The sequence below is a fragment of the Octopus bimaculoides genome, chromosome 4 (genome assembly GCF_046866305.1).
Source record: "Octopus bimaculoides isolate indiv1 chromosome 4, ASM4686630v1, whole genome shotgun sequence".
NCBI lineage: Eukaryota > Metazoa > Mollusca > Cephalopoda > Octopoda > Octopodidae > Octopus > Octopus bimaculoides.
In genome coordinates, this window is record NC_142931.1 from 132,243,011 (window position 1) to 132,254,494 (window position 11,484).

General features: G+C 34.3%; 1 protein-coding gene across 2 annotated transcripts in view; it reads left to right on the forward strand.

Annotated features, from left to right (window-relative positions):
• The window catches only part of LOC106874677 (solute carrier family 12 member 8), a 74,799-nt gene that overhangs the window by 45,604 nt on the left and 17,711 nt on the right, over positions 1–11,484 (forward strand). For both annotated transcript variants that reach the window (XM_089351489.1, XM_089351490.1), the window contains exons 3-6: positions 3,401–3,541; positions 7,288–7,479; positions 8,836–8,953; positions 9,788–9,901. In XM_089351489.1, coding sequence (XP_089207615.1) covers positions 3,401–3,541; positions 7,288–7,479; positions 8,836–8,953; positions 9,788–9,901 — 565 coding nt within the window. The remainder of the gene's footprint in view (positions 1–3,400; positions 3,542–7,287; positions 7,480–8,835; positions 8,954–9,787; positions 9,902–11,484) is intronic.

The following is an 11,484-nucleotide window of genomic DNA, read 5'->3' on the forward strand; positions in this document are numbered from 1 at the left end:
AATATCAAACCCTGTGACCTTCAGTAATAACAATAATAAAATAATAATAATGATGTCAATAAGCATAAAATGGTTATAATTACTTAATTTTGCTCCAAATTAAAGTATCGGTACATATTAGTGCATAAATTACTGCCCAATATTGAGCTATTGCTTAATCTTTGTATTTCCTAAAAAGCAAAGCTCATTTTCCTTTTATCTCCTTCATCAAGAATAGAAATATGTCAAAAGATTTTAAGATCAATAGTTTCTTGCATATTATTTATTGTTGATTGAGTCAATTCAATACAGATGTTACATACAAAAGAAAAAATCTTTATTGTAATAAACGAAAATAGCAGCAATGATTGTAAATTGGTAAAGTGTTAGACAACATACCTTGTGGTATTTAGCTATGTCCCTTTATATTGTGGTTTCAAATTCTGCTAGGGCTGATAAAATAAGTCAACTACTGGGGTCAATATAATTGATTGTTCTATTATCAATAATCTGAGTCCAGTAGCATATGCCAGATGAAAGTGCATTACCTAATGTTTAGGGTGTTGCACTCACAAACATAATATTGTGGTTTCAATTCCTAGACTGGGCAGCGCATTGTATTCTTGATCAAAACACTTCATTTCTCATTGCTCCAGTCCACTCAACTGTAAATGAACACCAGCACCAGCTGGAATGTTAACCTTGTGACAGACCAGTATCCATTTCAGAAAGGGGAGTTGTAATCTCATCATGGAAATTAGGTCAAACTCTGGTTTTATAAGTCCGAGGTATCTTGATAGACCTATGAATATGTTAAAAATCAGTAAAGCTTTTAGACTTTCCCTATTAATTTCATCGTCTTTTGAATTATGAACATATTTACATCATAAGGGTTTTTCCATTGTAAGGTTTTCTTTTTTAGTTGATTTTCACCTAGCAAGACTTATCGTAGTTGGCGTAATAAGTCACACCCGGACAACGTCGGGTTATACTGCTAGTCAATAATAAATTGTATCTGTTAGTTTATTCTACGGGGTGTTCAAAAAGTTTCTCCGCAGTAAGTATTTTTCATTGCAAAATAAATATTTATAAGATGGTATAAGACTACAAAAAGAATATATTAGACTTTACAAGACTTTAAAAATAAACTTTATAAGAGGTGTTGAAAGTGTCATCCTTCATATTCAATACATAAGTTGACTCTTCTACACATGTTTTGAAATACATCTTGGGAAAAAATTCACTGCGGAGAGACTTTTTGAACACTCTGTATGATTTTACCCAGAGACATAATTTCCATTAAAGAAAGGATTGACAGTAAAATAACAAATGTTATTGCCAAGAATATGGTACTGGTTAGTCCAAGAGTAGCATATTATTGCTAATAATAATTAAAAAGACAAATCTGTGTTGAATGTCTTCTGGCATGGCTGTGCAATAAGGAGTTAGTTTGCTTCAGAACCACATGGTTCTGGGTTCACTTCCACTGAGTGGTACCTTGAGTAAGTGTTTCTACTATAGCCTTCAGGCTGACCAAAGCCTTGTGAGAGGATTTGATAGATGGAAATTGAAAGAAACCCATCATGTGTGTGTATCCACCTCTCTCTATATATGTGTGAGTGTCTTTGTGCATGTCTCCTTACCTCTTTGACAACTGGTTTTGGTTTGTTTACATCCCTGCTGGTTTAGCAAAGAGACATACAGAATTAGTACCAGGCTTTAAAAAATAAGTACTGGGTATTAAGGCAGTGCCCCAGCATGGCCACAGCCCAGTGACTGAAACAAGTACAATATAAAAGATATGATTAAATAGATATAAAATTTTTGGCAGTTGATAATGTCTGCTACTGTTACTATTACTGCTGCTATAATGGTTTCTTAATTTACAAGCAACTATTATGTCAATAAAACATTTAAAAAAAGAAAAAAAACCTGATAAGAAAATGGCTCAATCAGGAATTGAAATTTTACTATAAATAAAATAAGGAAAATGTCTGAAGGACATTCAACAGCTTCAATTTCATGCGACACCACATAACGTTGGGAAGTAATAATTGCCTTACCCATTAAACCAACAGTTTAGCTGCTTAACCATACAATCAGTTGTGCAGAACATTTATAATGAATGTGTAACTTGTCACTCTACTAGTTATGTATACAATGGTATAGTAACCCTGAAAATTGTAATTAGTCATTATGAAATTCCACTGCTTGTTCTCCAGTTGCAAATTAACAATTACTAGATTATTGCACACTTACAGCAGTAACTCAGATATCATGTATAGCAATTACTACCAGCTTTTAACAGAACAGTTAACAAAAACTATTTCTTTTTTAATATGTCATAGTTTTGTTGAGTCACATCTTGTCTAGTCGGTTGAGTGCTTGCATACTAAGCTGAAAAGTTGACAGTTCATATCTCATCATCTGCTAAACAGTCTCTAGGTCCATCATAGAAGGAATGGCTTCTTTTTCCTTCACATTTTTCTATTGCTTTTTTTTTTTTTTGCTCTTCTTATTTTTGTGGTGATGGTCATGATGGAAATTAAAGCAAACTGAATCAGTGACATTCATTTAAATATCTGATCCTCGCATCATGAGTAGCAAGTTCCATCTAATCTAATCTATTCTAATCTAATGCTCTAGGGAACAGCACAAATATTGCAATATTCCAAAGTCTCTTTTCATCAATCTGAAACTCATTTTCAAATGATTGTATTATATCAATATATTCATTTGAAACATCATTAGATTAAATTAGTGATGTGAATAACATTTATAATGCTGTGACACTGGTCTGTCTGAGAGACTGGTGTGTATTTTAACATACAAGTCTCTTTAGGAAGTTTCTCTGAGACAAAATATTACAGCTTTGTTTTTCCATCCTCTTAAGTATATGAGTGGAGGTGCAATGGCCCAGTAGTTAGAGCAGCGGACTCGCGGTCATAGGATCACGGTTTCGATTCCCAGACCGGGCGTTGTGAGTGTTTATTGAGCGAAAACACCTAAAGCTCCACGAGGCTCCGGCAGGGTATGGTGGCGAACCCTGCTGTACTCTTCCACCACAACTTTCTCTCACTCTTCCCGTTTCTGTTGTGCCTGTAATTCAAAGGGTCAGCCTTGTCACACTGTGTCACACTGAATATCCCCAAGAACTACGTTAATGGTACACGTATCTGTGGAGTGCTCAGCCACTTGCACGTTAATTTCACGAGCAGGCTGTTTTGTTGATCGGATCAACTGGAACCCTCGACGTCGTAAGCGATGGAGTGCCAACAACAATAAGTATATGAACTGAGATCAGTTCAGCCAGTCGTCCTGACCCACCAAAATAAGGGGCCTTTTGCTTGTTACAAACCATTATTATTGCAAATATTCTTCAGTATAATTATATATATGTATATTTTCTTTTCTTTTTCAGCAATTATCCCATAAACCATGGTGGAAAGCCAATTTTTTCATCTCCGAACCCATTCTATTTGGGACTTGGGATGGTGTTTTTACGTCCTGTCTTATCAACTTACTTGGAGTTGTTATCTTTCTGCGAATGGGATGGATTGTGGTAAGATTGGTTTCTTTACTTCTATAAATTTGTCACATCTCTCAGGTACAAATGTGGATGTGTATTTAAGAAGTTCACTTCACAACCACTTGTTTTCAGGTTTCATCTCACTGCTTGGTACCTTGGACAAGTATTTATTTTCTTCTGTAGCCTCATGAGTGTAATTTAGTACATGGAAACTGTACTAAAGCCTATCGTATGTGTGTGTATGTTTGTGTGTGCATACATGTGTTGGTATTTTGTGTGTTCATATTAACACCAATCTAAAAAAAACCCAGTGTTGTTGTTTCTATGGTCCCTTTTATGTCCCTTAACTTTGCAGTTCAATAAAATGCAATCAATATGATAAGAACCTGACCAACGACTATAACCAGTATAAAAAAATAAAAGAAAAATTAATGACAGCTAAACAACATGACACATGAGAATGATCTCTCTATTCATAATGGTTGTAGTTAGTCTTTTCTTATGATACTACAATGTATTGTCAATCTATAATCAGATCTATCTTACATTAAGAGGTATGGGATGTTGGAAAGGAGCAATGTTTTGGTAGGGTTCTTGCTAATTCCTTCTCAGGACAGCTTGTGGCGTGGAGAGGGGAGACCAGTATGCATGGGTGACTGCTGGTCTTCTATAAACAACCTTGCCTGGACTTGTGCCTCGGAGGGTAACTTTCTAGGTGCAATCCCATGGTCAGTCATGACCGAAGGGGGTCTCAGCATACCTCATCTGTCAAGGAGATTAGACAGGCATCCTGTCTTGAGAGAGATTTATCTTTCATTAGCTTAAATGCCATGAAACCTAAACTACAAGCTTGGGAGGTTTTCACATTCTTTACATTATAATTCTTTTTTTCTACTATAGGCACAAAGCTTGAAATTTTGATAGAAGGGAAAAAATCAATTTACACTGACCCCAGTATTCAACTGGTCTTTATTTTATTGACCCTGAAAGAATGAAAGGCAAAATCAACCTTGGCAGTATTTGAATTCAAAATGTAAAAAACTGGAAGAAATGCTACTGAGCATTTTGTCCAACATACTAATGATTCTCCCAACTCACTGCCTTTCTTTACATTGTAATGTATTGTAAGATAATTTGAGTTGAATACAAATAGTCTATCATGACTGAAGTACACAGAATAATTTCCCAAATACTTTAGTCCAGGGGGTTTTCAAACATTTTGACTTGCGGACCCCTTTATATTTCAGGCTTTACCTTAGGGACCCCCTTATAAACACTTATGAAATTTATACATAAATATTTGCTTAAAATAACATATATTTTTACATTTGTTTATTTAACAGTATTTAACAAATAGGCTTATTGTCAATTAAAAGATTTCGATTAAAAACCATATATAAAATCAAATTGCCCATAAAAAGTATTTGCTGTTCACGGACCCCTGTCTTGTCCTTGTGGACCCCCTGTGGTCCACGGACCACAGTTTGAAAACCACTGCTTTAGTCAATAGACAAACAGTTTTTGCTACTTTGCTTTTTCATAACACCAGGATCAATCCCATTTGACAAAAATTAAACAGAACTTGCATAATTATCTCATCGTTTTAACTCTGACACTTTGTTCAGCTGTAGCATGATTTATAACTATCATTAATCATTTGTTAATCAGAACAGCACTGTTCAAACTCATGTAACCATTTAATATCAATATCTATTTGATGACAGGGAAGTCTCAAAAATGATTGAACAATGGACTTAAAATGTCTTGCAGTATTTAATTTTGTCTTTATATTCAGTTTAAATCCTGTTGCCATTGACTTTGTCTTTCATTCTTTTGAGATAAAATAAATGCCAGGTGATTACTTGGATCAATTTAAATTGATTATACTCCTCCCTTACCAATCTGTGGTCTTTGTTGGTACTTCCCTATTATTGACAGTCAATTTCAGACTTACTAAAGGATTAACAAATAAGAAATCAACTATTACAGGTGTAATAGTTGATCAATGACTTTCAGAATAGGTATCACTACATTAAATTTTTACTGGTACTTTTCTCCATGAGGTAATGATAACTATTATTCTGAAAGTCTGCCAATCATCTATTACACCCATCTCACAAGTGTAATAGTTTATTAATCCTTTAATAAAAAGAAAACAATTGGCTGTCAATAATAGGAAAGTACCCTTTTGTCAATGTGTTAAACCAATACATGTTACTTTGTAGTATTAACCCTATAACCAAGAAAATCAATCACATTAAATGTATGTCTGAAAAAATGGAATTATAATTGTTTTTTTCCCTGTGCACTACTATCCTGTCTGATGGTAGCTTTTATGGCTTTATGAATATTATTTATTCAGAACCAGAACTGAAATGGTTAAAACCTTCTCAATGACTAAAATGTATATTAAATATTTCTGTGATGTCTCAGTTGGGAATATGAGTTATTATACAACCATGATGATTATGATGATGACTGTATAATACAAAGACACATAGGAATAATTTTCTCCTTAATCATCTCCTTTGACACAAAATTATGGATTTTAAGAGTAAAATATAAGTCCAGTAACATGGAGTCACCCATACATACATACATACATACATACATTCCTTCTGGAATAAAATATGTACCAGTAATATGCCTGACTCAAAATATTTGATTATACACACTCTCTCATAAAACTGAGCAAAGGAAACAATTTGTTTCCTGTGTTTTTATTGCCTTTCAATTTCAACATGAATAGATTAGTTATTGTATTAACAATTGCTAATATTCATAGGACTTTTGTTATTTCTAACCACTCGTGAAATTTATGCAAAACCTGTTATGCTTTAGTCAAACACTCTGCATAAGGATGCAAGTCAACAACTGCAGTACAACAGGGACTCACTAGTTCAGTACTAGTTCACAGTCATATACATCACATTATTATTATTAGCTGTAAGGCTAAGATGCTAAACAATTGACCATATAGTCAGAAGTTCAAATCTTACTACTGCTATTGTGTTGTACTGTTATTCATCATTATTATCATCATCATCGTTTAACGTCCGCTTTCCATGCTAGCATAGGTTGGATGATTTGACTGAGGACTGGTGAACCAGATGGCTACACCAGGCTCCAATCTGATTTGGCAGAGTTTCTACAGCTGGATGCCCTTCCTAACGCCAACCACTCCGAGAGTGTAGCGGATGCTTTTACGTGCCACCGGCATGAAGGCCAGTCAGGCAGTACTGGCAACGGCCATGCTCAAAATGGTGTATTTTACGTGCCACCTGCACAGGAGCCAGTCCAGCGGCACAGGCAACGATCTCGCTCGAATGTCTTGCATGTGTCACCGGCACAAGTGCCAGGAAGGCGACGCTGGGCACAGGTGCCATCACGGTTTCACTTTCACTTGCCCCAACAGGTCTTCGCAAGCCAAATTTGCTTGCCCCAACAGGTCTTCGCAAGTCGAGTTTGCTTGCTCCAACAGGTCTTCGCAAGCTGTGGTTTTACCACAATTTGCTTGACTGAATAAAGAAGAAAAGGTTTTGTTTTTACTTCCATACTTCAGTGGACATAGGTAACAAGAATATCTTGCAGTAAACACATTTGTTTCTAGAAACCTATTAGCCCATACATGTATACATTCAAAAAGATATGCCAAACAGTGAACAAAAAGTGTGGGATTATCATCTTAATTTTTCTCTTTATTTTTAATTCTGTCTTTCAGAAATAAAATATGACCTCATTGGAATGAAAATTGTAATAAAAAAATTTCTTTCTTTCAGGGCAACACTGGGATTTGGTTGGCTATTGTAGTTATTTTATTTTCATCGGGAGTTGTTTTAATTGTGTCCCTGAGTGCCATTGGAGTATGTGAGCGATGTAAGATGGATGGTGGAGGAGTCTACTTCCTCATCTCACATGTACTTGGAGGCAGAATTGGTGGCAGCGTTGGTGTAATGTATTGCTTCTCGCAGGTAATTATCATTTTGAATTTCTATTTTGGATAGAATTTTTTTTCAGTTCATGAGGTAACAATTCTTAAAGGGAGAAACTACAACAAACTTAGAGGGAGTCAATTGGTATGCTAGAAATAACTGCCAAATCTTCATGGTCAATCAATGTGCTAGAAATAGCAACCAAATTTCTGTCAAATTATACCTTACTATTTTGAAAAGCGAAAAACATTGAATAATTCAGTCTTAGATATACCATGCTCAAGAGAATGATGGAATGTTAATAGTTGGTACAATTTTGATAATAGATTTGAATCTCATATAGAGATTCCAACTACCTATTGTAAAAATTGTAGTTTATGAACAATGGAATAATTATATTCAACTTTGATTAAATATTTTCATGGGACATGTAGGAAGCATTTCTTTTCTGTATTAACTTTGAAAGAAGTGAAGGCATGTGGCTTAATGGTTAGGGTATCCAGCTCACAATTATAAGGTTGTGAGTTCAACTCTCAGTGGTTCATTGTGTCCTTAAACAAGGTGCTTTATTTCATGTTGCTCCTGTCCACTCAGCTGGTAAAAATGAGTAGTACCTGTATTTCAAAAGGCCAGACTTGTCACATTCTGTGTCTCATTGAATCTCCCTGGAGCAGGTTGTTCCATTGATTGGATCAGCTGGAATCCTCATTGTCATAACCAATGGAGTACCAACTTTGAAAGAAATATATCATCATTGTTTCATTACCAAAGACTGAAATTTTGGATCCCCATATTTTACATTCCTGACTATCATGTACATTGATTACTTTCCAGGCATCCATTTAATCCTAGTTAGAGGGCTCATAAACTAAAAGCAGTTTTATATATATATATATATATATATATATATATATATATATATATATATATATATATATATAAATGGAACAAAAACGTAATAGAGGGGATTAAAACGTTCAGACAGATAGACAACACAAAGGCAGACAAGAGAAACAACAATTAGAAGGAGAGGCAAAGAAGATGGGTCATTCTTGGCTTTCTTTCTTCGGTCAAGTACCAGAAGTCATGACCATTTCAGACAGTTACACTTGAGATGGTTTGATCTGGTTGTCCCCCAAAACGTCTAAGCTAAGAGTATTAGACACCTTTGTAAGAAAGGTAGCAAATGTGTACGGCAACAAAGACAAAAAAACAAACAAACAAAAAACAAAACGGAGAACATGGTACAGAATTACGAATACAAACAACAAGAAATAACAACAGGCGTCATGCCATATAATAAAGAAAATATTGTAAATAAGAGATGTCAAACATCTCTACACTCTATGTAGAGAATATGTGGTAGAAAATTATCAATTAATAACTCTATTACAGGCTGCTGGTTGCTCCTTATCAGTAATGGGTTTTGGAGAATCCATTATGGGTCTAATGGAAGACTCTAATCCATGGATTGCACGAGGGATTGCTACTGCTGTTGTGCTGCTGCTTTTAGGTAAGCAATGTTATTTTATATAAATTATCTCATGCATTGTGGCTGTCTGTGTATGTAATAATCAGTAAGTAGTGCAGTTTTGTACTCATAAAGCATTATGTGCCTCAAATGCTCTTTGGATACTTCAATGTTAGAAAAGGTTTTAATCAAAGAAATTTTAATTCTATTATTCTGTAAAATAATATTTGATTAGTTTAAATGTACACAAATGCATAAAAATAATTTTTAATTCCATTAGACATTCTAAAATACTATTAAATTTCATTCAATTTTAAAAAAGGTAAAATCGGACAGAACTTATGGGATGACCTGATATATTTTTATAGCAAATATAACTGTATTCGTGTGTGTGTGTGTGTGTGTGTGTGTGTGTGTGTGTGTGTGTGTGTGTGTGTGTGTGTGTGTGTGTGTGTGTGTGTGTATAGTGTGCATTGTGTGTAAAATTCTGTTATCTCATTTATTTCTCTCTGTTCAAATTTTCCTTCAAGAAAGACATTATCCAAACGGTTGAATCTTCCACTCCTCACAGAAAATTCACTTTACTCTTTTTATTGATTTTACTACATAATATTAGTCTTGTTGACATAGACCAACTCAAACCTCTTTGGAATCTGTTTGGTCTTATATATACATACATACATACATACATACATATATATATATATATATATATATATATATATATATATATATATATATATATATATATATATGCATGTATTTATGACCAGAAAAATAAATATTGCTCTTAAAAGAGGAGTGTGAAGAAAAAACCCTATAATTAAAGCCATATATCTACCTATATCTACCTCTTTCTCTTTTTGTCACCAATAGGTATTAATGTAGCAGGTGTTAAATGGGTGATTCGAGTTCAGTTGGTGTTGCTGGTTATTATTTTCCTATCAGTGATGGATTTCTTAGTTGGATCCTTTGTCCACACAGATCCAGGTAATACTAAATGTTTTAATTCTCATTTACCATCCTTACCCTCAAAATTGTTAGCCTTGTGTCTATGTTAGAAGCAATTTAGACATGGCAAAATGGAAAAATTGTTGGCGCATTAGAAAAAAAAAACCTTGTAGTATTTCTTCTGGTTCTTTATATTCTGATTCCAAATCCTGTTGATCCTTCAATAAAATATGATACCAGTGTAGGATAGGGGTTGATGATATCAACTTAGTTTCTTCACTTAAAATTGTTGGCCTTGTGTCTATGTTACAAACAATTATTATTAAGGTAGTGGTGGATTGGCAGAATTGTTAAAGCATCAGACAAAATGCTTTGTAGTATTTTTCTTCAGCTCTTTGCATTCTCATTTCAAATCCTACCAAGGTTGGCTTTTCCTTTCACCTATTTCTCTGGTGTCAATAAAATCTACTGGGTTAATTATCCTTTTGAGGTCAATGAAGTAATGAACGAGTGAAGTGCTGGAGTCAATGGTATTGACTAACCCTTCCCTTCAAAATTGTTGATCTTGTTCCTAAATTAGAAACAATTATTATTATTATTATTATTATTATTATTATTATTATTATACAATATTAGTATACAATATCGTGAAGTTGTTGATTGAAGATATTGTGTCTACCAGGGGTTTGTACTGTCTGTCAAGTCACAACAAGGACCTCAAACAGATGGTACTTTACGCAATATGTGTGCAGTTCCAAGTAAAGGCGAGGTTTGCAATACTCCTAGGTTGTAGGGTATTACTAAAGTTTTAAGATGCTTTTTCAGATTGGATGGTATTGAACCCAATGCTCCAATGACAATAGGGATAACCTTTATGTTTGACTCTCGTAGCTGCCACATCTTAGCGATCTCAATTCTCAGGTCTCCATATTCATCAATCTTTTCTCTTTCCTTCATGATGATTGATCTCCTGGCACTGCCACATCAATTATTAGGCACTCTTGTTTGTCCCTCCTAAAGGTTACTATATCCAGCCTTCAACGCTCTAATACCTTGTCTGTCTGGAAGTCAAAGTCCCAGAGGATTTATTATTGTTGTTATTATTATTATTATTATCAGTAATACTAATAAGGCATCAAGCTAGAAGAATTGTTATTATGTTAGATGAAATACTCTGTGGCATTGCTTCTGGCTCTTTACATTTTGAGTTCAAAATATGCAAAGGTTGAATATGACTATCATCCCTTCAGGGTTGATAAAATAAAGTACCAGTCCAGCACTAGGGTCAGTATTATTGACTAGCACACCTCCCACCAAGATTTCAGGTTTTGTGCTCTTAGTAGAAAGAATTATTATTATTATTGTTGTAGTTGTTATTGATGTTATTGTTGATATTATTATCATTATTGTAGTTGTAGTAGTAGTGTCAGTAGCAGAAGTATTTTGGTTGAAGTCACAACTATGCATACACAACAAAAGTCGTGCAGTTGGTTAGGTCAAAAATACATCAAACTACAAGAGAATAAATATTCCTGAAACTTATATTAAAGAGTACTTTCTAAAGATTTCGCTTTAAAAGAATTATTATAATTCTACTAAAACCATGATTTTGTGATCATTAT